Source organism: Halichoerus grypus, chromosome 5 (genome assembly GCF_964656455.1).
Source record: "Halichoerus grypus chromosome 5, mHalGry1.hap1.1, whole genome shotgun sequence".
Lineage (NCBI taxonomy): Eukaryota > Metazoa > Chordata > Mammalia > Carnivora > Phocidae > Halichoerus > Halichoerus grypus.
Window position 1 is genome coordinate 157,109,344 of NC_135716.1, and position 27,817 is coordinate 157,137,160.

The 27,817-nt window shown below is 42.5% G+C and overlaps 3 protein-coding genes across 11 annotated transcripts in view; 2 read left to right on the forward strand and 1 right to left on the reverse strand.

Moving 5' to 3' along the window:
* Positions 1 to 27,817, forward strand: part of TRIT1 (tRNA isopentenyltransferase 1) — a 196,679-nt gene that overhangs the window by 12,399 nt on the left and 156,463 nt on the right. The gene's annotated exons all lie outside the window — the stretch shown is intronic.
* Positions 93 to 27,338, reverse strand: CAP1 (cyclase associated actin cytoskeleton regulatory protein 1). Of its 8 annotated transcripts, none has more exons than XM_036102838.2 (13): positions 27,200 to 27,338; positions 12,425 to 12,546; positions 11,736 to 11,836; positions 9,837 to 9,914; positions 7,921 to 8,064; positions 7,740 to 7,825; positions 5,930 to 6,035; positions 4,566 to 4,743; positions 2,953 to 3,137; positions 2,650 to 2,773; positions 2,318 to 2,400; positions 1,848 to 1,991; positions 93 to 1,265 (listed from the first exon to the last, which is right to left on the reverse strand). In XM_036102838.2, exons 2-13 carry the CDS (start codon positions 12,531 to 12,533, stop codon positions 1,182 to 1,184), a joined length of 1,422 nt encoding a protein of 473 aa, XP_035958731.2. In that variant the 5' UTR covers positions 12,534 to 12,546; positions 27,200 to 27,338; the 3' UTR covers positions 93 to 1,181. The 8 variants fall into 8 exon arrangements, with proteins under 8 accessions (XP_035958731.2, XP_035958727.2, XP_035958730.2 ...); XM_036102834.2 differs by having other exon boundaries at positions 11,736 to 11,839; XM_036102837.2 differs by having other exon boundaries at positions 12,425 to 12,543; positions 27,200 to 27,336.
* Positions 27,339 to 27,817, forward strand: part of MYCL (MYCL proto-oncogene, bHLH transcription factor) — a 91,166-nt gene continuing 90,687 nt past the window's right edge. Inside the window, exon 1 of the mRNA XM_078073345.1 lies at positions 27,339 to 27,569. The gene's annotated coding sequence lies outside the window, so the exon portion shown is untranslated. The remainder of the gene's footprint in view (positions 27,570 to 27,817) is intronic.

The following is a 27,817-nucleotide window of genomic DNA, read 5'->3' on the forward strand; positions in this document are numbered from 1 at the left end:
ATTCTGAGTTTTGAGCCCCACACTGAGGCAGAGTTTACTTCAGAAAATATTCTTACATCTCTGTACAGTAAACACCATAGGTAGATAGTAAGCAAGTTTGGTATTAATTTTATTCTATTTTCTGTATAACTTTAAGTACATAAAGGTTTATTTCCACAGGCCTCAGGAAATGGGTAGAAGTCACAGGACAATCTCTCTTCCCACCAAAAAAATGTGCATATTTTGGTAAGTGTCCTAGAGAGAAAAACTGTAATTTACATTAGCAGTGCTGTGCAAGATTCTTACATAAGACCTAAAACCAGGCTACGGTGGAGATTTTCGTCCTTTGTTCAGGTGCCCAGACAGAAACCAAAAGCAGTTGAGCATGACGGGGCGGAGGAGGCAGTGAAGGTGGAGGACAGGCACCTAGCACGGAAGGAGGAAGGAATTCCAGATTCCTTGGAATGGTGTGTTTTCCTTTTTTTTTTTTTCTTAAGTCGTCTCTATAGGAAGGTGCTGGGCAGGGATCCCAGTGAAAGGAAGGGGCCAAGACTCCTTAAACTGGCCTGGGTGCAGGGCACTGCCGCAGCCGCTCACACAGGAGAACCTACTCTCGCAGGTTCAGGCAGACCCAGGACGGAACGCAGAATGAAAGGAATGCTTATGGGAAACAATTTTGCTTGGAATGCTAGCTGGCCAAGTTTCAGCCTTTGGTCCGGTGCAACCCCTGCCTCACTTGTCAACAGTGAAAAATTAGTTTGGTTAGAAGAATCAGCTAGAATCACACCAGCCTCTGCTAACTTCATGCTCATTGTTAGAAAAAGATGAACTTGTGTGAACATTCTGATCTGTTAATCCCTGGGGACTGCTTTATTCTTCCCAAAGACTGTTGGTCAAATAGCCCCCAAAGGCTGAAAGCTAAAAACACACCAGTCCTGGTGTGCGGTTCCTTAAGAATGGACTGGCGGTGTGGTTGAGCCGATAGGGAAAAGCCGCACCTTCCTGCAGAAGATCAACTGACCTGCTCTCCCGCCCCAAATCTCAGCCTGAGGTATATTTCAGTGAAGGCAGGTAGCTGTGCTTCTCAAGGCAGAGAAGCAGTTTAAGAGCAGACAGGTAGAGGAAATCTAGAAAAGAACCGTCTTGATAGAGATTTATCCCGTGGTGTGAGGGAGAGGGCAAAGAACCCAGTGGCACTTCGCTTATCCAGCAATTTCTGTCACTGTGGTGACCAACTTCTGCCCATTCCATAGGGTCTTGAACTGCTCAGGGACTGGGAATTCATTCTGCAAATAAAAAAACCACGTTTCAGTCCAAGCTACAAAATAAACTGGGGTTAAATCTTACACTTTTCTCCCAACGATTGCTTCCGCTAAACTCCTGGAGCAAGTAGGATGTCGTGAGAGCGAGACCAGATGTAGCAGCCTGGCTATGTAACTGGCAGCACATGTCGTACTACCTACCTCCCCTGCCACTGACATAACGAAGGAGCCCTGCGGGAGGAATAAGGAAAGGCCCCAGGGCCAGAGAGGCAGAGGTGTGAGTCTGTTTCCTACTGTTCCTGGATCAGCAATCTTGGGCAGACAGACCTGGGAGGCGCAGATAAGGACGTATATGGCTGCACGGCGCCAGTCCTATAGGGGGCTAGGACTCAATCCCATTCCTTGTTACTACCCTGAGCATCTGCTCAACCTAAGAAAGGAAAGCCACTTCAAGAGACTATCTCACACTCACGGGTGTTTGAGCTGTGTATTGCTAGGTTGGACCCACTCGGTGCAGAATGGCCATGAACTAGCTTTCTCCAATGCAAGAAATCTTCAGTCCCTCCTGTTTTTAGATCATACCACCAAAGAGATCAAAGAACTTACAAAGTCACCGCCTTCTGTAGGAATGAGGACATTCATCTCAGAAGATTTGGCACTGACTATCTCGCAATCCAGGGAATTCTTGCTCAGGTAAACGTGGCAGCCGTCTGTTTTATTGATGGAAATGGTTGGCACTTTACCCATTACCTGCAGAGGAAACCAAGAAGCTGAGTCCCAATGGCCGAGGAGAGCAACAGTAAATTTCAGGAAAAAGCTTTCCCTGTTTCATGTGATTCAGCAACTACATGAAAAGCTCACACGTACACAGCAGATACTGGATACTAGAGGTGGGTTGGGAATGGGTGCTGGAAAGGGCTCATAACTATAAGAGCCAACTCCTTTTCTGCCACCAAAGCAGCTCAGCTTACAGACTCAGTAGAATCAAATTCCCACCACAGCAACATCTGTGGGTCAGCCATGTCTTTCAATTAATTCCTCAGGGACCAAAGGAAGGAGCCAAGATATCAAGTTACCTGAACTTTGACATCCCTACTATTGATTATCTCCACAATGCCCACCACGTCATCGAACACCAGACCGAGTTTCTTACAGTTATCTAGAAGAAAGGGAGCAGATCAACAGTATAACTTTTTCACAAGGCTTTAACTCACGACCCCGAGATCAAGACCTGAGCTGAGATCAAGAGTTGGACACTTAACTGAGCCACCCAGGTGCCCCATCAACAGTATAACTTTAAAGGAAGCTACTGTAATAAATTTAAGAATCTTTAGGAATAGGGTAGGTATGGTTCCAGCCCTCTCAGACTCTAGGACAGAGCCTGCCTAGGACAATGACAAAAACTCACCTACTGTAATGGAGTTTATTTTGCCCTTGATTTGCAATGTCGTGTTGACACACTTGTATATGTAAGCCACCTGTTTCAGCTCTGTGTCATCAATCACCAGGTTGGGAACGTTCTCCTGATTTTCCTGTTAAAGAGATACCCCTTTCAGGAATCTCATCACTAATACACACTAGCCCCGAAAACAAGCTGTCCCAAACTTTTGTTCTTGTAATCTTAAGCCAGAACCCTGCACTCATTTGGCTGTGCTCCGTTTAAATCCTGTCCCCACTTCTTGCTTCCCGAGTCCTGGCATTTTTAACTCACCACTCGCCACTTCTTGCCCTCCAGTTCAAGTACAGCCGGCTCCTTCTTTGTGGTTGGTTTGGGGGATGGACTGACTCCTGGTTTAGGTGCAGAGAATGGTTTGGGGCCACTTCGTACTGGGCCACTCTGAGCCTTCAGGGCAGGGTTCTTGTGAGTCTTCATGTCATCAGATACATGTTTCAGGGCTGTAGGAACAACAGCTACCTTGTGCCTGACCCTCATACCACGGCTTTGGGCTGAGGCAATTACCAACTTCTGCTCTCAGTTTTAACAAAAACTTTGAAGCCAAAAGCCAAGGCCTTTGAGATGTTCTCTCACAAGCAGTTTTGGAGAAATGCTTTTAGAATTTCCCTTCTACCCCATGGTTCAAATATACAGTTCCATTAAAAAACAAAACAAAACATGGAATGTGTATGAAAGGAATGGGTATGTGAATGCACAGAAAAAGATCCTGAAAGACACATACCAAATATATATTCACAAAATATGTACAGTTTTTAAAGCAACAGAAGAAAAAGTAATACGTGATAGTAAAGAAAATTTGGTAAAAGGAAAGAAACCTCACCCACAGCTGACCTACCATGCCCCCTACTCAGTGTTTGCATTTGAAATCTCATTCCACATGTTTTCCTACTGATAGAAGTTTTGTATTTGGTTATAATCATACACACTGTTAACAAGTTTGGTTTAACCAGTTAACACTTAAAAATTTTCTCATGTTAACCTACAGTTTCTAAAAATGTCTTTTTTCTTTCTTTTTAAGGAAAAGATTCCATAATCACCTGCTGCGGGCTGATAGACTTCTTGCTTTTGAATATGCCCCAATCTAAATAACCAATGACTGGCCCTTTCAGCTCCACCACTCCTTGTGGCTGTGGTATAAATACTAGATTTCTTCTTCAACACTGCATGGTTCACTGTAGAAAAAGACTAAATGGCTGCATAATATCTCATTAGGAGGCCATACCACAGTTAACCATTTCTCTTACTGCTGGATATCTAGGTTGTTACACCATTTTTAGCTACTACAAAAAATACTATATAATACTTGTTCTTTATTTTAGATATTTTTATAGGCAGATTCCTAGAAGAGGGCTGTGTAATTTAGTCTTCTACCTGTGTAAAGGGTGTCTACTTTTTCTGTACCAACATTGGTAAATCTTATGCAAAATTTCCATGACTAATAAACATCCTCTGAGGTAGTTAACCACCCCCTCCCCCCCGACACATGCACACACACACACACACACACACACACACACACACACACACACAATGACTTCCCAAAGAGACCGTGTGGTAACACCAAAAAGGCTCTAGGGTAAACTGCCAGCACCATGCCTTGGTACAACAGGGTACTCTATATATACCACTTAATATTAAATAACTTTCCTATGGGGCAGAAGGTTCCCTCAACTGTAATCACCCATTTCAGTTTCCATTTAAGCCAGCTTTGAGGTCCCTTTGGGCAACCTGAAGGACACTGACACCCCAAATGAAATCTCCCATACACAAACCAGGGTTATGGTTTATAGATCGTCAGGTCTCTAGCTGGTAAGATCTGGCCCAAACAACTTACTGTACCAACTCTTCTTGCCAAAATATTCACTTACCATGTGTGATTCTCTCTCCCTGATTAATCTGCGCAAACAGTGCTGAGCGGGAAGCAGACTCATCTGAGCCTGAACTGGTGGGGACTGGTGGAGGAGGTGGGCCTGGTGGGGGAGGAGGAGGACCTGATCCAGCAGAGGGTCCAGATGGCAATCCACTCAGTTCTTTTGCCACAGGCCCCTGGAATAATAAAGGCAGGTAACATAGCCATCCTCTCTTCCCCTCTGTACCCTTCCCAATAGGGTCTACATGTATTCATGGACATGGGGTACCCACTGTAGCCCTTGATGCTTTGATTCATGCTCCCTATCCACACTCAACTTGGCTTTATTCCCTTTACCCTTTCCCAAGGATCCAACCCAGCACCATTTTTCAACTTTCCCATCGTTCCTTGGGCCTCTACCTAATTGCAGCTCTAAGCCAGCTCTGTAAATCAACTTAGTGTGTCACCAGTACCTCAGCCTCAACAAGGCCAAGACTGTACAATCACTCCCTTGTTTCTATTTAAGTAAAAGACGTTGCAATCCAAGCTTGACTGTTCAATTTGCTGGAGTCTTCCAACCCCCTCAATTCCATCAAATCTTTCCATTATCTTGGTTATAGCTTCTGCAAGTTCTTCTGTACCAGCCCCTAGCACCATGAGAGCACTTCCACAGTCTGAGCACGAGCCCTTATCCCTAACCTATAAACTGAGACTCCCTTAAGGACAAGTCTGATCATTAGCACTCTCTTGCTCGAATACCTATGATAGGTACTTATCACCTATTATTAAGTCTAAAAGTCATAATCAACCCTGCTTTCCAGCCTTTTCTCCCAAAAATCTCTCTCCTTACTGAAGCCAGAGATGACCAATCTCTACATTTACTCTACATGTTACACGTACTCTGTTTAAGCTATGCTGTTTGCTAGCATCCCCATTTCTCCCACTTCTCACTGTTCTATACTTGAAAAAAGTCTCAGATCAGAGTACACCTGTTCAAAATACTCTCTCTTCCGGTGAGACTCACACTCCCTTTTACTCTGTAGTCTATATCTTTAGTATAGCATTTAGCTTGGTGATGTGACTTAGGATTTTTGTTTTTAAGCTTCTGGAGGGTTGGGATAATGTAACTCATTCTTCTGGCTGCCCTCTAGCCCAACCACAGTCTCTGACCCATGTGTACTGAAACCGAATAGAACTGAGTATTTCTCTGATCCTTGCTTTCTGTACTCTTTTCTTTTTTCCCTTTCTTTTCTCTCCCCTTTTTCTTTCTACTCTCCACTGAAAAGACTAGCATTCCTTCTTGGACCTTGGTAGCAACAAAGTCTAGGAAACTTATGGACCCCGTCCTGAAGGGATAGAGGGAGGGAGGGAAGACTCACTAACCGTTTTGCTCCAGGCCAGTCCGGTGGTGTGGAACTCCTTAATGTAAGCCTGCAGCTCCGTCCATATACTCAAGTAAGCTTTGACCCAATCCACGTGCTTCCTATCGCTGGGACAATTAAAGAAGAACTCATCACAGATGGCCAGGGTACATTACAATAGTGATTCCAGAACCCCTCCTATCTGTGAGCTGGTATTCTCCTGGCTGTGGCGTGGCTCTGCTCTATGGCAGCTTTTCTATCATAACTGAGCTTTACGGGGCGCCTGCGTGGCTCAGTTGGTTAAGCGTCTGCCTTTGGCTCAGATCATGATCTCAGGGTCCTGGAATCGAGCCCCACATCAGGCTCCCTGCTCAGCAGGGAGTCTGCTTCTCCCTCTCACCCTCCCTCTGTGCTCTCCCTCTCTATCAAATAAATAAAATCTTTAAAAAAAAAAAACCGAGCTTTACTATTCTTTTTTAACCTATTCTATTACCCTAATTAGACTAAAGTCTATTAGGATAGGGACTGCTGATCATATCTCTTCCTATCTAGTATAGCAGTATTCCTCAAACTTTTTTAAGTATAGCAAAACCGTTTTTTCTAAGTAGACCTTGGGCAGAACATAATATATAAAACTAATGAAAGCAGACATTCTGTGCATGAAGCTGTGGTGGAGAGAAGGTTCCTCGGGCATCACTGTGGAACTCCAGGACTTCAAGAAACTCAACTGCCTTATAGCACAGTGCCTTATGTCAAAATATGCCCCTCCCACCAAAAATTTAAAACTTCCCTGGAGGAAATAATGATCATTAGATTATAGAAAGAGCACTGCACTATGGTTCAAGTCTCCCCTCTTCTTATATATTAGCTGGAAGACTTTCTGGCTATTTAGCATAAGACCTAATTTGCTCAACTGTAAAGTGTAGAGTTTAATGGTGGGGTAAATCAAAACACTGCAATGCTTAACTCCAGATTGCTGGAAAGATCAAGGAAGTACCTGGTGTTCTGAAACTATTTCACACAGATGAAGGCTATTCCTTCAGAGTAGTTACTCAACAAATGATTGATGGAAGAAAGGAAGGGTTTGGGTAATTATGCAGATGAGTGATAGCTGCCTGCAGTCACTCCAGCTCGAAACTAACAATGCAGAAGTCTGTTAGGACTGGTGAACATATGTGGTTAGACATACAATGACCCCCCACGCCTCTTACTTGATACCTGTGCTTTGCCAAAACAGCCCTCCTCTCACTTTACCTAGTAAACTTCCTAGTAAATCTTACTGAACCTTTTGTTATGGGGCCAGTTAGAAATTCTCAACAAAGGAACAAAATCCACCTTGTCTAAACAGGCAAATTAAAGGGCATTCGTTAGGATGCCTGGGTGGCTCAGTCAGTTAAGCGTCTGCCTTCGGCTCAGGTCAGGATCCCAGGGTCCTGGGATCGAGCCCCACATCAGGCTCCCCGCTTAGCGGGGAGCCTGCTTCTCCCTTTGCCCCTCCCCCCTGCTTCTGCTCCCTGACAAATAAATAAATAAAATCTTAAAAAAAAAATAAAGGGCATTCGTCCATTTTACCTCTAGCAAAACTTCCTAAACCTGAAAGGGTAAGGATTAGAAGACTAAAAGAGGCTCTACAAACCCTAGAGAAAAAGCAGAAGTGAAAGCAGAAACACTTCCTGCTTGCAAATACAGCTTCTATGAGCCAGTATCTGTCAAACTTTCCAGAAAGCAGCCCTGGGGTACAGAACCAACACAACAGCCTTAACCCCAAAGTGCTACTCCAGCAAGTAACCAGCTGGCTTGTCCCTGACCCCTTGAGAAAAGGCTGGACTTACACATCTTTGTACTCCTTGAGGACTCGGTTTGTATAAAACATGGCAGCATCATTCATTTCTTTCACATAGGGACCAGGCTTGGGAGCCTACAGAAAGAGAAGCTGTCAGTGACTCAGAGCTTCTCCAGCCGTATCTCCTTACCGCTTTCATTCCATCCCTTCCCTCCCATGAAACTGCTCACCATAGCCACCCAACCCAGGGCCTGGATACTTTCGCTGACAGCTGACAAGTGATTGAACAGCTTGCTGCCTCGGTTCTTCTCCCGGAAGGTTAACACTTCTTGGATCTGCTCTGAGATGGGTGCCAACAAATCAGAAAGCTTATTCTAGGGAAAGATGCAGGAAAAGATTCAGGTTAGTCTTTCTGCAAAAGCTTTATATGTTGGTCAACTCTGGTTAGGCAAGAATTCTTCATGGCCTAAAATGAACACTCAAACTTTGTATTTATCCTGCACAGATTCATATGGCTAAAATATTGCTCATCATCTCACTCTCCTCAGGCTAGATTTGGTGGTTCTTCAGGATCAGGACCCATACTCCAGCTACACCACAAAATTCTACCATTTCAGACACTTGTCTCTTTTCTGTCCCACTAATAAGAGATACTAGCTCATTTCCGAGCCTTTACTCATGATGGTCTCTTCTTTTTCCATCTATCCAAATGTTCCTCAGGCTTCATGAGGAACAGCCCTCCAGCTCCAGCCACACTGGCCTCTTATAGCAGCTACTGTCCGCATAACCAATTCCGGCACCTTATCACACATCAGCACAACTATTAATGGACCCATGTGAGTATGTTTTTCAATATTTCTCATTAATTTTTCAAAGACAAGGGCTTTGTCTCAACCCTCTTTTATAATCCTTATAGTCCTCAATACATTGCTAGCCATACAGCAGCTGCTGAGCAGAGATCTGCTGAATCAAATGCAATTAGGGGGCTTGGCATTTGAAGAGGCAGCCTAACAAAATGGATGAATCTTGTGTTTCCATGTTTTATCCTTTTAGATTTATCCTTCCAGCTCAGTTTCCTGAACATCTCAATTCTCAGATCTTAGCATGAAAACAGTCTAAAGCAGGAGTCGGCAAACTTTCTCTTAAAGAGCCACACAGTAAATATTTCAGTCTCTGCAGGACATATGGTCTCTGCTGCAATTTCTCAATTCTGCCATTATAGTATATAAAGCAGCAATAGACAATAGTTGAAAGAATGGGCATGGCTGTGTTCCAAAAATCTTTCATTTACAAAAGAGATGGCAGGCCAGATTTGGCCTGGAGACTGTAGTTTATCAACATTTAATCTAAAGCATGGGAAATATTAACAGTGTCTCAGCTGCCTGATCTGCTGGGAAAAGTGTGAGTTTGGAGAGAAGGTTTAGACAAAATACGTTAACCATTCAAGACAGATTAAGAATTAGAGTCTAATATATTTAACATTATCTTATACTATTTTTACATTATTTAGGCATGCTGAGGGTCCAGGGATTTTAATAGAGCATTAACAGAAAGCCTTATTTTATTAACCCTCTGCCTAGGAAAGTCAAATGCAGAAAGAACAAATAGAATAAAACTAAGATCTTTGACTCTGAGAAAAATCTACATTTTTTCTAACTGATTTTCATACCTTGGCAGCATAAAATTTTGAGGCAGGAGTAAACTTAAAGGGAGCTCCCAACCACAGAAGGATGAGGGAGAAGCAATACTTTAGGGGTTTTAGGATCTCCACAGCAGCATTACTAAAGCCCAGTCACAGTGAAGCAAGAGAACCACTCTCTATGACCCAAACGGCTTAGGGGACAATATGATGAATTTGGCCTCACCCAAGAGGTTAAAAAAGGTTGTCTACTGAAGGAAAAAGCAAGGTCCAGGAGTAAACTACGGTCTTAAGTAAAATGACAGGAAAAAAAAAACAAACCCAGTAGAGTCCAATAAATACTCAATGGCACATTCTCATGCACTTTAAGTCTGACTACTTCTGGTACTTGGTGTGAACATACATGAGCCTGGAAGATCTATTTTAGCATGTTGTGATACTTAGCAGAAACTTCTCAACTTGTCCTGAGCATCAAACGACAAGGAGACCAACTAGCAGTGAACTTACGCCTGCGGGCTGCTGACACTGAGAGGCTGTAACCAAGAGAGCTCGCTCCAACTTCAGACCTGTGTGGACCATTTCCGCCTGCCAGAAAGAAGAATCACTTATCAGTGACACATTACAACTGCAGAGGGTCCTGAGAAGAATAACCGGAAACCTCCACTTTCATGTACTCTGGTAGCAACCCAGGCACGTCCTGTTGCTTTCCTCAGGTACTCTGGATTCCAGGGAGTGACAACAGAATTGCATATAGCACTGTTCCTGCTGGAACTCATCAGGGATACATATCCAGGAAATGAGGATAATCAGGGTGAGCCTTAGATGAAATCAGTTAGCCAATGTACATGCGGTGCGGTATGAAGCGCACTGAAAAATCCCTCCTGTCTCTCACCACCAAAAGGGCTCTTTTCTCAAAAACTTGAGGCAGAAGGAAAGGCAAAGGCCAAATTTATGCCTAAATTCTCAAGGTATTTACTCCTTTAGGTTAAAGCTATTTCTAAAACGCTGGGTCATAACCCATTCAGATTAAAAAAAAAAAAAAGCGCAGTACAAGTAGGAGAAGCACCGCTTAGTGAAACTTATGACCAGTTACGAATACATATTTCCTTTTTTATTTCTATTTTTAATTTTTTTTTAAAGATTTTATTTATTTACTTGTCAGAGAGAGAACACAAGCAGGGGGAGCGGCAGGCAGAGGGAGAAGAAGGTTCCCCGCGGAGCAGGGAGCCTGATGCGGGACTCGATCCCAGGACCCCGGGATCATGACCTGAGCCGAAGGCAGACACTAAATCGAGACACCCAGGCGTCCCATACAAATACGTATTTCTTACTTATAGTCATGGTCAAAAGAGTTTAAGAAACATGAGGCTATAAGCACTATCTAAATACAAAAATTCAAATAAGATAACCTATTTTTTCTAGATTTGTGTTTTTAGAACATACAAGTGATACATGTTTTTAAATCTTTGCAAATGTTACACTGTACAAAGTAAAAATGCAAACCTCACTCTCGTATCTAAGTCCCAGTCCTACTCAGTAGAGCTACACCACTGCCAACAGATGGTACATGAAAGGCTCAAAATAGTAATCTTCCAAAGATCAAGCAACCAGTCTTGCTGAAGGGTCAGGAAGATCCTAAACATGGTTATTGCTTACAGAGGATCACTCAGAGGACTAGCAGAAAGATTCTGGGTCCCAAAGAGAGATTCAGAATATAGATCTGAGTGTGGGTGGTGACAATGGAGGTGGCAGCGCATGAAGCGAGGTGGGTGGAGAGGCACCTGTCATTGCCTACTTCACATTCTCGCTGTGAACTAAGTGTGAAAATAACTCACATTAGCATAACTAATAACTATCATGCATAGTTTTATAAATGCGAAGTCATGACTATGACTCCTTTGAATAAGCCACCCTAGGCTTGGTTATATAACATGTTGGGATCAGAATGGTAGAACGTTCTCACTATAAAGATGAACCAAGCCATATTTTATTTTATTTTTTTAACAGATCTTATTTATTTATTGTACACATGTGGGGGGAGGGGAGGAGGGGGAGAAAGACTCTCAAGCAGCTCCTCACTGAGCATGGAGCCTAATGCGGGGCTCGATCCCACGACCCTGAGATCATGACCTGAGCCAAAATCAACTGACTGAGCCACCCAGGCACCCCCCAAGCCATATTTTATGCACCAAGCAAGTTACCAGTATAAAAGAAGCCCACGCAGAAAATGTGATAAAAGCAGAGGGCCTGGAAAAATCTGAGCTGTTCCAGTGCCTGGAGTGAGCTCCTCAATGAAGGTAAAACAGTAGGAGCCAGGAGCCTCTCAAGGGGCTCTTAAACCAGGGAGTAGGATTTGAAGACAGCCACCAGTCCTTAAAAGAGGGAAAAAGGGGCAAACATCCTTACATGTTTCTGCACATCTCCCCCAATCTCTTTACTGATCTTCAGGTACTCTGCCACAGGACCGGCAAGCAGTGAGTCAAATGCTTGCACATATGGAGCTGCTCCTGCTAAAGACAGACACACCACAAAGAATCAGTCATGCACCAGAAAGATGATTTGTTAAAAAGCACTTCCACATGAAAGTGGAGAGGCAAAGTAATACAGTAAACAGAATACTGGAACATGAGTCCAGTACCACCACTAACTGACTGTGTGACCCTAAGTTCCTTTTCCTCTCTGAGCTTAATTTTCTTTATCTATAAAATGAAAATTAAAAAAAAAAAAGATCCCGAGCTCCCTTTTAGCTCTAACATTGTATGATTAATTTGGTGCATATGCAAAACAGGCTAATTTGCCAATCATTTGGACAGAGGAAATTTTAATATCACTTGTCACTCAACTTACACTAGAGTGGTTTTGCTAAAGAAAGAACAGGAAGTATCACACAAGCAGGAAGTTCTTATGTTAAAATAACCACAGGCCTCCCTGCATAAGTCACTTCCTCCCTTATCTGTTCACAGGCGATGAACTTAGTAGATTAAGCATTTTGGGAAGTTAACTCCAAAGGAGAGAATACACTGTTGATAGAAAGCTTTCAGGCGAAGACGCTGTGTCTTCATTCCAAGTATTCTGCTGCACTGTATACTGCTTACCTTTCGGAGCACTGTCTCCAGGACAGTGCATGTCAGAGGCATGGGATACTGCCTCCAGGCGGCCCACTGCCCTCTCCAGTCTTTCTACCAGATTTTGCATGTCAGCCATAATGTACCACCTGCTAAAAGAGATCATATGTCACTTGTTGTTTTAATAGTACATAGCACCTAAGGAAAAAAGACACAATACTTGTGGGGTGAGGAGGATGCTAAATCTGAAGAACAGAAGAAGTTAATAATAAAACAAGATGAAAAATAGACTAACATATTTGCAAAATCATAAAGACTTCATTAAACAAGGGAGCTACCCCGAAAAAAGTGTTCACTGAAAGCAAACGTTTACTCATTCGAATACTTACTGAATATTTCTATGACACCACGAAATATTTGTGCCCGAATATTTAACATATAGAATTTATAAATTTAATATAGAATTTATAAAGTACAGTCACATATATTATCTCAGTTTGTGCCTCCCAACGACTATTCAGGAATGGAAGGTTAATTACTACACTTTGTAGAGAGAGGAAACTTAATTACAGTGAAGTTAAATGACTTGCTTACAGTCACACAGCTAATTAATAGGAAAGCCAGCACTCAAATTTAAGTCTTTTAGCTCTAAGTTCAGTATTTTTTCCTACAACATCCTGCTGCCAACATATGGAATGCCCCAAACCAAGATGAATAGGATATTTATTCTGCCCTCAATAATTTACAGTCTAATAGTAGGTACTTGACATGTACACTAACAACTACAAACAAATAGAAAAAATAGGTGATATAAGAACAAATAGGTGATATAAGAATGTTGCAGATAGAGTAACAGAATTTCAGGAAGAAGAGCATATCAGCTGAAAGAATCAGGTAAGGATAGTATGGACATGCTGCCATTGAGCCAGGCTTCACAAATGAGGATGGTATGATCTGGACTTGCAGTAGGAAGACAGACACATCCAGAGGAGCTTTTTTCAGATCTTTCACAAGTACTAATTTATCTGAAATTAGTCTCACTCAATGTCTAAATCCTAAAGAAATTAAGCTCTACCAGAGAAAGGAACTTCTCTGGCTTGTTCCCTATTATTCTCTACCATCTAGACCACTACTTGGCAAGTAGAAGGTGTTTTATTTATGAAGTTAATGAACCTGAAGCATAGCATCCCAAAACTCCAGAGGGGCAACTGTTCTAAAAGTTGCCCATACTATACACATAAATAATCATTAAATGTTTTCAAGACACACCCACATGAAATGTTTGAGGTGATAAGTGATATCATAAAAATAAGTCAGTGAAAGTTCAGTCAAAGCCTTGACTTGGGAGAGATTCCACTTCAAAACATTAATTAGTTCAGGTAACTGAAGCTAAATGAGCTCAACACGCTTGAAACTGCCTAAAATGACCATAGCAATTACAATTTCCTCAAAGATGACATTTCAGAAGATCTCAACCTAACACACGGTCCTCCCTGTGGAGGAGACAGGCAGCTTACAAGACAAAGTAAAGAAGACAATATATATAGTTTTTAATTTTTAAAAAGATTTTATTTATTTATTTGAGAGAGAGAGAGAAAGAGAGCATGAGAGGGGGTGGGGAGGAAGGAGCAGAGGGAGAAGGAGAAGCAGACTCTGGTGAGCAGGGAGCCCGACATGGGGCTTGATCCCAGAACCCGAGATCATGACCTGAGCCGAAGGCAGACGTTTAACTGACTGAGTCACCCAGGCGCCCCAAGGAAGACAATATAATCCCTGTCCATTCTTTTCTGTGTATAGGCTTTGGTCTCTTTGGGCCTAGTGACTTGCCAGAGAATGCTTTTGTTTTTTGTTTTTATCATAGAAAAAAATTTATCTGTTAACAGTATCTTTCACTGCCATGACATCTGAACAGGCTTTCAACTCTTTAAGACCGACCTTAATACAGCAACATTACAGGAGATAAAATTTACATTTTTAAATAAGGATAGTAAAAAGTGAGAAAAATTTAATGCTACATTCGAATATCCACGAAAAAAATTTAACTAGTTTAAATACTTTTGATTTTATTAAAGTATAAAATATCAATTTCTACATTTTTAAACACTATTATTTTAAGAATCACTTATTTCTTTATACTGCCAGCATGTTTCCCATACTTCCACATATCTTGACATCTCAAGAATGTTTTGTTTTGACTTATTTAAGTAATCTCTACACCCAATGTGGGGCTCAAACTCACAACCCTGAGGATCAAGAGTCACATGCTCTTCTGAGTCAGCCAGGCACCCCAAGAATGTCATTTAAAAGAGAATCAGAGAAAAAAGTGAAAATGTGAACCAAATAAACCTTTTCATTCCCTTGCCTGGAGAAGTAACAGAAGTCTCCAAGTCTCTGCTCTTCTCACAAATGAAATAGACTAGAAGCAACCAATATATATATTCTCCCTTACGTTATGCCACCATCACCTGAGTACCCAAATTACTGACCGTTCTGGATACCGTCCAGGTACAGAGTCACATATAATCCACTACAGTCTATAAATCCCAGGGGAAAAGGCAAGGAATTCAGTAAACTCCCAAGCTATCTTCCATTAATAAATACCACCCATTCCAGGGTCACCTGGCTGACTCAGTCAGTGGAGCGTATAACTCTTGATCTCAGGGTTGTGAATTCAAGCCCCATGTTGGGTGCAGAGATTACTTAAAAATAAAATCTTTTTTTCCCTTCATTTTTTTTTTTTTTAAGAGAGAGAGGACATGTTCCCAAGTGGGGGGGGGGGGGACAGGAGGCAGAGGGAGAGAGAGAATCCCAAGCAGGTTCCAAGATTCCATGCCCAGCGCAGAGCCTGATGCAGGGATCGATCTCATGACCCTGAGATCATAACCTGAGCCAAAATCAAGAATCAGATGCTTAACCAAATAAGCCACCCAGGCACCCTGTTAAAAATAAAATCCAAAAAAAAAAAAAAAAAAGGATACCACCCATTCTGTTATAAAACACACTGCTTCATATACAATGGATACTATAGGCTAAGGCTATTGTTAACATGGAAAACAGTACAAGTGTCTCTAATGGCTGCCAGGGTTGGTGAACACTTACCTATCTTAAAAGCTTCATGAGATTTTAGATCCTTTTTTCTGTACTTCACTTGGGACTTGTAAGCTTTCATTGCTAAACAAGCTACAGTTCCGCTGTCTAACTTAAACAGAATGTAAAAGGGTAACACAGCTATCATTTACAGGTAATCTCATTCTACCATTAACCAAACAGGAGAACAGTACTTAGTTTTTTGTTTTTGGTAGAGGCAGGGTGAAATGTGAGATGCTATAGGAAAGAATATCCAGAACTGAAGGGACCAAAAGACACACCTTGTCTCATTCTCCATCACCACACACATATTCACTCTTCAGGTAGTCATGTCCACTCCCAAGTCTTCAACTAGCATTATCACAGTACCATCCAGCCTGCTTCCAGAGTGGCACCACAACAACCATCTAGAGACCAATGACTCCCAGAACAGCATATCCAACTGAAGCCATCCTTCTGGAATTTATAATTTTAGGTCCAGCTTCCTTCTAGACATCCCTATCTGGATGTCCAGAAAACATCTCAAACTGAAGTATCCAAAACAGAACTCATCATCTTCCCACACCTCCCACCCCCAGTGTCTCGGAAGTCCAGCACTATCAATCACCTGATTGACCAAGTTAGTAACCCAGAACTATGAGGCAACAAAGTATAGTGGTTAAGAGCATGGTCTTTAGAGAAGTCAGATAGTTTGGGGGTTTGAGTAACAGTACTCATTGGCACTGTTACTATGAGTGTTATCAAATTTTCTGAGCCTCAGCTTCCTTATTTGTATAATGGAGACAACAGTACAAAATCCAAAGGGCTGAAGTCAGAATAAAGGAGAAATACACTTGACCCTTGAACAACACAGGTTTGAACTGCGCAGATCCTTTTACGTATGAATTTTGTACAGTACAGTAAATGTATTTTCTCTTATTTTGATTTTCTTTTTTTTTTAAAGATTTTATTTATTTGACAGAAAGAGACACAGCGAGAGAGGGAACACAAGCAGGGGGAGTGGGAGAGGGAGAAGCAGGCTTCCCATGGAGCAGGGAGCCCGATGCGGGGCTCGATCCCAGGACCCTGGGATCATGACCTGAGCTGAAGGCAGCTGCTTAACGACTGAGCCACCCAGGTGCCCCCTCCTTTGATTTTCTTAACAATATTTTCTTTTCTCTAGCTTATTGTAAGAATACAGTATATAATATATATAACATACAAAATATGTGTTAATCAACTATTTATGTTATCATTAAGGTTTTTAGTCAACAGGTATGCTATCAGTAAATTTGGGGGGAGTCAAAAGTTATATGCTGATTTTCAGTTGCACTGGGGGGTCAGCACTCCTGACCCCCATGTTGTTCAAGGGTCAACTGTGCATGTAGCAGTACTGGATCAGTGCTGAAAAACAGCAAGGACTCCCTAAGTGTTAACTAAATTATATTGTTCCTTACTCCCCCAAATCTAGTCAGTCATCAAAATCCACAGGCTATATCTTGCTTATCTCCTGAATAGATGCCCCTTGCCTTCATCCTGATTGTCAAAAATCAGGTCTTCATGACTTTGCCTAGATTACTCCAATAACCTCCTTGCCAGTCTCTCCTAATTACAGTAATACAACTTCTTGTTTATCCATTCTCCATACTACCACCATAATCTTTCTCAAAGGCAAATGTAATTATGATAGTCTTTTTACTTAATATCATTCAGTACTCTCCCAGGGCATTCAGAGTAAAGTCCAGATAAGGGTTTCCATAATCTAGTCCTGCTTCATCTCCTACTACTCTCTTCCAGTTTTACCTCTTGCCACACCCTTCCTAAACACACTGCAGCAAGCCAGGACTGCCTGCATTCTCCAGAAAGAATCATGCTTTCTCTCACTTCTGATCCTTCATGCTATCTACTCTGCTTGGTTGTTGTTCTGTCTCCTAGCTCCTATTTGCCTTTTAAGACTCAGCTAAAGTGTTACCTTCTCTAGGAAGCTTGTCCAGGTATGCTTTTCCTTCTCAATCTGCCTCCTCTCTAGAACTCCTACTGCCTTTTAAGACTCAGCTAAGGTACCACCTCCCCAAGAAGCATTTCCAGTTTGTGCTCCCATTACATTGTGCACTTATTGGGCGCCTGGGTGGCTCAGTTGTTAAACGTCTGCCCTCGGCTCGGGTCATGAACCCAGGGTCCTAGGATCGAGTCCCACATCGGGCTCCCTCCTGCAGGGCGGGGGAAGCCAGCTTCTCCCTCTCCCACTCCCGCTGCTTGTGTTCCTGCTCTCGCTATCTCTGTCTCTGTCAAATAAATAAAATCTTAAAAAAAAAAAAAAACCACACACACACAGAACATTGTGCACTTCTCTCTACCACACATTTAATATAATTGTTTAGAATCATTTATTTAATAGTTAATAGGCAACTAGCCACCCTAAGGGAGGAACCATGTCTTTGTAATTCCAGTAGTAGCAGCAGGCACCATAAATATAGTAGGCTAATAAGGGTCCTTTACCCTCTCCCCTCAAAACAAGTCTGGCTGTCTCTTCTCTCTGGCAAATCTAGGGAGATTTTTTCCCCCAGGATCTTACAAATATCCCCATCTGTCAAATAAATGCTACCTTCTTGGACACAAATCACAATGATAAAGAGATCTTCAAACCAAGTACCGTAAAGAAAATAACCTTATTAGTCATATAATATTAATTAAAAATATTCCCTGTAGTTGTAAGTGCTTTACATCATCAATCTGTTGCTTTCTTTTTTTTTTAAAGATTTTATTTATTTATTTGAGAGAGAGAGAATGAGAGAGAGCACATGAGAGGGGTTAGGGTCAGAGGGAGAAGCAGACTCCCCGCTGAGCAAGGAGCCTGATGTGGGACTCGATCCAGGGACTCCAGGACCATGACCTGAGCCGAAGGCAGTCGCTTAACCAACTGAGCCACCCAGGCACCCTGTTGCTTCTTTTGAGACTTAAAATATTATGGGGTCTGTTAAGAAGATACTGATCCCCACCTTTAGAATGAAAAAACTCACAGAAGTTAAAAAGCCTGCCAGATATGGAACAACCAGTGGGTAGAGAACCTAGACTCCGAGCACAAATGTTCTGAATCCTAGTCTGAGGCTCTTCCCACCACTCCACATGACTTTTAAGCAATTAAGTGACTATGTGGTTCATCACAGCATCCAGCCCCTACTACTTGCTGAGCACAGCACTGTGGGTTCAAGGCCTCTTCATGGTGTCTTTAGTTACATTATTAGCAGCTTTTAATTTCTCTGCTTTCAATTTTCTCCATGGAGGCCAATATTTCTTCATAGGCTAGATGACACTATTTAGAAGGCAAATGTTTAAAATAAGGCTTTTCCACAAGAATTTAGAAGTGCCAGAGTAGAAAACTACAGCTCTGCCTGATCTTGTTGTCATTTCTGATTGACAATAGCCAAGAACCAAGTGTAAGCCTCCATAAATGAATGTACAGATTCCCAACTATCTAAGTGTTCATCATAAAACCTTCAAAAAGAGAGGCAGTTCTAATTACAGAAGTCTAAGGAAAAAAACTAGGATTCAGGGGACCAAGCTTTGAGTCCCAACTCTGCCATGTATTCACTGTATAACCACAGGGCAGTCATTTAATAATGGATCCTCACTTAGCACACAGAGATGGAAGGATTGAAGGAGATGAGTTATTTTGGGAGCCTTAAAATGCAGTTCAAATGTAAAATGTTATCCCTGCATGCAGTGTGCTAGAAGACAGGTTCCAGGAGGATGGGAATTTATCCATTCTCCTCCTCCAACCCAGCCCCACCAATACGCAGCACCTAGAACAACCTGGCACACAGAAGATGATCATAAAATCAAAGTGCTTAGCACTGTACTTAGCAGCTACTAAAAACACAGAAGACATATGGCCCCTGCCCTCCAGAAACTTTCATTCTAATTGGGAAGACCAACACAAATGAAAATGCCAATGGAATAAATAATGATGACTACATTTTTTAAAGTTCTGTTAGAGATTAGGAAGAAAACTTGTCCTAATTCCACGCAGATTAGGAAAAGTTATAGTATCAGCCTATATACTAGAGCTTTTTCTTTGCAGAATGTGTATGGTTCTGAATGATACAGTATAAATGACTATATGCTCTGAGAGTTGAGAAGAAATCAGTGAGGACTGGAGATAGTCTGGTGTCAGGAGGAAAGTGGGGCATCTTGATGGAAAAAGTAAAAGAAAAAGGGAAGACACTCCAGAGCAATCAGAAGCAAGGAGGAGAGAATACGAAGGCTATGTACATAAAGTGTGAGTAGGTTAACCCACACAGAGCATCAAGTGTCATGAAAAATAAGGCTGGATAAACAAGCCAGACTAGGTTATGAAGGGCACTGAAAGCCAGGCAGTATTTGAATCTGATGTTGTGATAAATGTGAAGCTGTTTAAGCATTGAGTAAAGGAATAATATAATGAAAGCAAAATTTTTACAGATACTGTCTGATAAACAGAATGCGATTTGGAATGGGGAAGATATTAAGGTCTAGGTTAGGTTGAACTAGGAAGCTATTAGGGTCTAAGTTAGGTTGAAATGCTGCTGTTCACCAAGCTGTAAAGTAAGAGGGCTGCTGAAAAAATAATTTTTTTTAAAAAAGATTTTATTTATTTATTTGAGAGAGAGAGAGAGAGAATGAGAGAGAGAGCACAAGGGGAGGAGGGTCAGAGGGAGAAGCAGACTCCCTGCTGAACAGGGAGCCCGATGTGGGACTCGATCCTGGGACTCCAGGATCATGAGCTGAGCCGAAGGCAGTCGCTTAACCAACTGAGCCACCCAGGGACTCCTGAAAAAATAATTTTTTTATATTTCAAAGGAAAATAAAACACATTTAGTGTCCAGCCCGATATAGAAACCAAAAGAAAAGAATCAATTTACCTACAAATAATCAGTTTAAGGTAACTAAGTGACCAGCACCTGAATTAAGTGGGACTATAAAAGAATGGTAAAATAGTTTTCCTGTCCCAAGGGAATTAGCAGGAGAAACAAAGCTGCCTTCCCTTGAATCACTGGCTCTCAGGATTAGGAGGGATTCTAGAAAACACCATCTGATGCTAGAACAATCCCTTCAACATCCTCAGCAATTAGTCAGGTAACCGCTGTTCAAACACCTTCAGTGTAGAGAACCCGAGACTTCTGGAGGCAGCCCATTCCATTCAGACAGCTCAAAGTATTTAAAAGTTCTTCCTTATATGGAGGCAAAATCTGCTTCCCTGCAACTTCCACCCACTGATCTTGGTACTGCCCCTGGAGGTCATACAAAACAAGTGTGCATTAAACACAGAACAAGTACTAACTGTGTGGTACTAACTATTGAGTACTGTAGCACTCAGAGAAGGGAGGCAAAGATGACTCAAATTGCAAATCCAGGGATTTAAGAGAATGATGACACTATAGGCAGAAACAGGTTTCTGGCACGTATTAGGGCAAGAAGATGAGGTCAGTTTTGGATCAGCAGAGTCTGAAGAGGAGATGAAGCTTCTAGGTGGACAAGTATTTAGAAATAAAGCCTGGGGAAGGATCAAGGCTGGAGACTTTACAAGTTATCGGCAAAGAAATATCACAAAGTCATGAGAATGGATAAGCTCTTGGAGGGATATCACGCAGAGCAAAAAGAAAACTATGAGGTTGATTCTCCAGCAATTTTTTTTGTGGTCTGAAACCAAGAAAAATCAGAAATGGCTAGTGACTCCTGACAAAGCTGCTTCACAGTCTCATCGTTCCAACAATTCAAACAATCCAATTTCTTCTGCCTATTCAAGGAAGTTGTTCAGAAGTAAATGGAACCGGATTTACTCCTAAAGTTCTTGTCTCATCTCACCAGGCAATTAAGCCAGTGGTCTACTTGAATTGGAAGCTGCTGTGCTTAAAATATTTTCTACTTTGTCTGTTGCTGTTCCTCTAAGTCATACCCTTAAGTAAAACTGAAAAGCAGCTATACAAGTCTGCTCATACACGATGATAGCGCAACTATGATAACCCAACTGATCTGCTTCAAAATGCTTCATTTGGCCTTGACTTTTTAATTCTGTTCCTGAGATGGCATCCTAAGAAAATAATATGAATGTGGGAAAAGTTATAGGCAGAAAATGTTCCCTGCAATGTTAACTTAGACTTCTACTGGGGCGCCTGGGTGGTTCCGCTGGTTAAGCGTCTGACTCTTGATTTCAGCTCAGGTCTTGAACTCAGGGTTGTGAGTTCAAGCCCTGTATTGGGCTCCATGCTGGGTGTGGAGCCTACTTTATTTATTTACTTATTTGAGAGTGAGAGCAAGTGCACAAGGGGCAAGGGACAGAGAGGGAGAGAATCTCAAGCAGACTCTGTGCCAAGCATGGAGCCTGATGTAGGGCTTGATCCCACAACCCTGGGATCATGGCCTGAGCCGAAATCAAGAGTCAGACGCCCAAATAACTGAGCCGCCTAGATGCCCCGTGGAGCCTACTTTAAAAACAAACAAAAACACAAAAGAAACTTTAGACTTCTACTTACAGGGGAATAGCTAAATGCACTGTGGAAAAAGACTTGAAGAGAACACAAAATTTACAATATTTGTCACATTAGACGTGATGGGGTTTTGGACAATTTACCCATTTATCCAAACCTTCTTTAACATACCTAGATAATTTCTTTATACTAAAACTAAAACAAAACCCAGCTTCACTTGGATATCTCTCCTAAGGTACCACGAAGCTATAAGGCATTAGTTAGTTCTGCTCCTAACAATATAGAATTAGAGCCTAGTTCTCATCACTAGGCTCTAGTATGTCACAAAGCCAAACCTAGACATGCTAACAGGAGACATTTATGAATTGGTTGTTTTAACCTAGAAACCAAAGAATAGATACCACTTTGCCCCAGTAAAGATGCCATCAAATCTAACCCAAATCAGGAGCCACTGTTCTTCCCCAAGCATTTGGTTTCACTGAGGGAACCAATGACATTTAGTGTCTGAGTCACTGCCATCTGAGGTTTAGATTAAAAGAGAAAGGCCTATCTTCTAGGGAGGGAAAGAATCCAATCCAGTATCAGCACCTGTCTCCGGTTCTGTTCCCTATCTGAAATTCCAGGAGTAAAGCTAGTTAGAATGTGTAAGATGAAGTCAGACTTAGGAACTAGCTGTTTCAATGGTCACGGCAAATAAACAACTTTATGTGGCCATGGGTTCCCCTCTCTCTATTTAAGGAATGTTATGAAGATTAACTGCATAAGAGCATTCAGCAGGCATCTTTTACTTGTACAAGGAAAAAGTCCATTGGCTGATTTCAGCTGTGTAGCTGCATAAAGATAGATCCAAAGATGCTGTTTGTCCCTAGCCATGATTCAGCTACAGCTAGAGATATGAAAAAATATGTGACTGTTAAGTCTATAATTAAACTTAAGTATAGGAATTTTAAATGACCTCTGCAGGAAAAAACCAAAAAACAAAAAAAGCAAGCTCACTCCTTCCATGAAACATTTCAGCTATATTTTCCAGTCAAATGGAAAAGTTTAACACTGCAGGTCTGTTAATACAAGGCAAACAAAGCTTTATTATAGCTAAGGAATATTTTTAGAGTTTTGATTCTTTTTATTAAGTTTACATAATGGCATATCAAAAAAGAAATAGTTTCATGGTGAATGCTGTAGTTGCATTAATTTAAAGATGATTCAACTCTAACAATTTAATCAATCAAAATAAACAGAGTACCAACATCATAAACTATAAGCAATTTAAAATAAATGGTAATCCCTTTTCACTAAACCAAGCTGTCTAAATGCAGGCACCATGAGCATAACAGGAATTTATATATCCAGTACAAGGGATATATAAATCTGCTGACTTGCACTGTCAACTAACCCAAAGCTTTCTTCTAGTGAGTGCCTAATCAGAGGCACTCTATCAAGATCACATCCTCTGAGGAAAACCAAAAAGGCAAGTCCTTCAAGTACCACCCAGAAATTCCTTGAATAAACAATAATTCTTGATGCCTCAATGAAAAATGATTCATTTACTACAGGATACCCAGTGCTTATCATAAATGTGCATACATTGTACTAAGCATGGCCATGAAGCCTGCCATAGAAAATTTAGTTGGAGAGATAAGACACTGCACAACATAGTTATGATACTTTCCAAAATGGTGGTTCTCAATCAGGGGCAATTCTGTCCTCCAGGAGACATTGGGCAATGTCTGGAGACATTTTTGGTAGGCACAATTGAGCAAGTGCTACTGGTATCTGATGGGTAGAAGCCAGGGATACTGATAAAAACCTACAATGTACAGGTAGGACAACCCCACAATGAAGAACCACCCAGCCTAAATGTCAATTGTGCCAAAGTTTCTAAGAAACCCTGTTCTAGTATAATAAGGAGCAAAAGGGAAGCGCAAGAGGTATAAATAAAATGCTAATGTAGTAGTTTAGGACTTTGTAAATTAGAATGTCAATCTGCATCATCTAATGAAAATTAAGGTAAGAGTCCGATTGTGGAGAATTTTGTAAACTGGACAATGGAGTTTAGATTTGATTCTTTAGGAATATGAAGCCAGTTCAGGATAAGAAGACGAAAATGGTTCTTTTTAAAAGATTAGCCTGGTTATGGTAGAGAAGATGAAATTTAAGTATGAAAGCCAGGTTAATAGAAAGTAAAAAAAGAAACTGATGATGACAATTCAAAGGGATAATCACCAGGACTGGGTAAGATATAGCTTGAGGATCCTCAGATTTCAAATCTTAGAATTAAATTTCCAACCAGAGGGTTCAACCTCCAATGACACTTTGCATTTGCTCATTTAAGTAAAACGCATCTTTGACTCACAATGCTTCACAGAAAACTGAAAGGAGGAAGTCACTTTTTAAAGGCTTAGTCCCTGGTTAAAAAATAATTGCAACGTATGTATGTATAACCAAGAAAAGGGGTGAGAAAAAAGATTGCTCCTCAAATTGGAAACCAAGCATTTTACAAATTAAACAGCTAACTTCTCAGAGCAAAAATACACTCACTGAAACTTACAATACCACCACTTTTGGTTTGCATGACAGGTTGTACTTGACAAAGTACTTTCACTGCTAGCATTTTATTTAAACTCCCCTCAGACATAAATTATGTCCACCTGATTGATGAAGTATTTCTAGTGAATAAAAAGGTGGGAAATTCCTACAGAAATTTCTTTATGCTGGATCAACACAACTCAAACAATAAGCAAACTGCCAACCACAGAATAAAACCCAAACACATTCAAACAAGGCATCAAAAGCCCTTCCCAACTTGGCAGCCATCTATCTACCTTTTTTTCTGGTCTGGTCTTTTGCTGCAAACTCCAGGCAAACTCCAATACTTCACTGAATGTAAGCCCTTTCCTGCCTCCACACCTTTGCTCTTGGTTTCCTCTAGCTGGGATACCTTATCAGACACCTTTGCCTGGATGTGCTGCAAACACCTCAAATAAAATATGTCCAAAATTCATTTTCTTTCCATGCTACCTCCCCAACTTACCCCTCTCCTCTCACATTACTTACCTTAGCGAATGGTACCACCCAGTTCCCTAAGCCAGAAAGCCAGGCATTCATCCTAGACTACTCCTATTTCTTCATGTCCATAAACAATTAGCCTCCAATTCTATGGATTCCATCTTTTAAATACTGCTCAAATGTGATCCCTCCTCTCCTTCCCACTGTCACTGTCTTAGTTCAAGCCATAACTATGGCAAAAGCTTCCCAACACTGGTCTACTTTACCATCATGTCCCTTCCAACTTGACAAACTAAACTTTCTAAAACATAAATCTGACCACATCATTTTCCTACATAAAACCCTTCAAAGCATCCTCACAAGCTTTCTAAGATCCACATTATTCAGTATGATTTACAAGGTCCTTCATATTTGACCCACCACTTCCCACTTCCTTCACTTCTCCATGCATTACTGAAATTTCAGTCACACTGAACTAGCCATGGTCTTTCACATGTCCAGATCTCCATGTCCTTGCACTCTTTGCCTGTAAATCCCTTTTCCAGATTCACCATATGGCTAAATAAGTCCTGCTAGACTTATCCTCCATTTCCTCCTCAAAGCGTAGATACCCGGCTCAGGTATTCCTCCTCTATTCTTGCACAGCCCTGTGCTCACACAGTGCATTATGATGGTAAGCCATCCCCGACCCACCCCACCCCCCATGGTAACAACTGTATTCCTAGCCACCAGGGCCAAATGCCTCATTTAATATGTGCCTCAAACATATTAAGGGCTCAATGAATGAATGGTGAATGATGAATGTGCTGGGCTGTCCTGTTTTTCACTTGAACAGGGATCCCTACAAAGAGCTTCAACTAACACAGTTCTGATACTAACCTCTGCCTTAAAAGGTTCTCATCCTCTCTTCATCAAGCTTATTGCTATTTATCCTTCAAAATTCACCTTAAATTCTGCTCTGCAGAAGGGATTTTCCTGAACCCCAAGTTATATACTTCCATAGTACCCTGTTCTTTCCTAACACTCATCACATTTATAATTACTTCTTTTTTTTTTTTTTTAAGATTTTATTTATTTATCTGAGAGAGAATGGGAGACAGAGAGCATGAGAGGGGAAGGGTCAGAGGGAGAAGCAGACCCCCCGCCGAGCAGGGAGCCCGATGCGGGACTCGATCGCGGGACTCCAGAATCATGACCTGAGCCGAAGGCAGTCGCCCAACCAACTGAGCCACCCAGGCACCCACATTTATAATTACTTCTTAAACGTCCCTACAAGAGCTCTACGTGGGCAGGGTCTGGCTTGTTTTGTTTCAAAACTGCATTCCCTGGATATGGCAGTGCCTGACTGAATAAACAGAATTTGTTACACTGAATTTAATCCTGTGAGGTAAGCAGAGATCTCCACTTAAAAGATGAGAAAAATAAAGCTCAAGGAAGTTAAATAATGCATCTATGGCTACAGATACTTAGCAGTGGGGCCAGACCAAACCTGAACCATCTGATTTCAGGTCCAGAAGTATGCAATACCTTCAATAAAGTTAACTAAGCCTTTCAGAATAGGAGCAACGGACCTGGAGGAATGAGAGGCTACCTGACTGCAAATACAAAGACCTGTCCCACTCTCTTTTGAAAAACTCCCCAGGCATTCCAAACAGGTCGCATTAAACAAAAAACCAAACAAAACCAAATAAACACGCAGCGGGTGGTCTTTAACCTGCAGCGCCCGCGAGACGACACCGACTGGAAGACCACTCAAGAGGTAGAGAGAGGTTCCTGGGAAATAGTCGTAGGAAGGAACTGGAACTGATGATCTAAGGAATTAGGTCTTGATTCCAATTATTTCCCTCACTCGCTATAAGATCGTAGACTAGCCTCTTCGTCCCGGGGATCAATTTACCCATCCGTGCAATGGGGACGAAATGGGGGGGGGGGGATAGACTCTAAGGTGTCGCTGGTTCCTTAGGAATGCCTACGTCTGGGCACCTTAGGAATCAGGCCCCGCTGAGGCTAACAGCCAGGACTGCGAAATCCAGCGGAGGGGCCTCCCCAGAGGAGCCCGGCTCAGTTGGTCACCCTAGCCCCACCTCAAGAGACCGCGCCCAGGATCCCGGGTCGGCCTGACGGCCTCCGCTCCGGCCCCTTCAGTAGGGCTCGCCACGCGCGCGAAGGCCGGAAGGGCCATTCACAACACCAGGGGCCGGTGGGCCGCGGAGTGGACCCCAGTCCCTACCCGGCCGCGTACCCTCACCTCAGAGTTCCGCCTCACCTCCCGACTGCGACCAGCCGCTCTCCACTTCCGGCAAGAACCGCCCAGCAATCTTCGCGCGACCCACTTCCGGGCCCTTACTGGGCGCGGCACCCCCACCGGAAATGGACGGCCGCTGAAACGCCGCGGTGGAGGAGAGACCGGGAAGGAAGTCTGGCCGCCCCGCTCGTGGCTCCGCCCCCTATTCTCCATGCCCGGAAGGGAGAATCCTCACTAGACCCGAGGGCACATGGGAGAGAGTTCCGCCCCCAAAGCGAAAGCGGCCGGGGGAGCGCGCTCAAGGGTAGGCCACGCCTCTCCGCCGGAGTCGTCCGGGCCAATGAAGGGCCGAAATTACCGGCTAAGCTCCACCTCCGGAGAAGGAGGACAGGTGAGTGGTTAATTAGTGCTCCTATCACTGTGTTCTCAATGGCCGAGGCCGGTGCCTTATCCTCGCAGTAGGGAAGGGGACTTGGAGGGACTGGGAGGCAGGATTCTCTGAGGGCGAGAATCCCGGACAATCGTCTGTTCTCCAAGGAGATCGAAGCTAAGCTCCGCCTCTTTGGGCGTGCGTACCTCAGTTTCCCCGTTTGTGACGTGGGGAGGCCGTTGGTCTGGACAGTGTTCTGGGGGTACCTG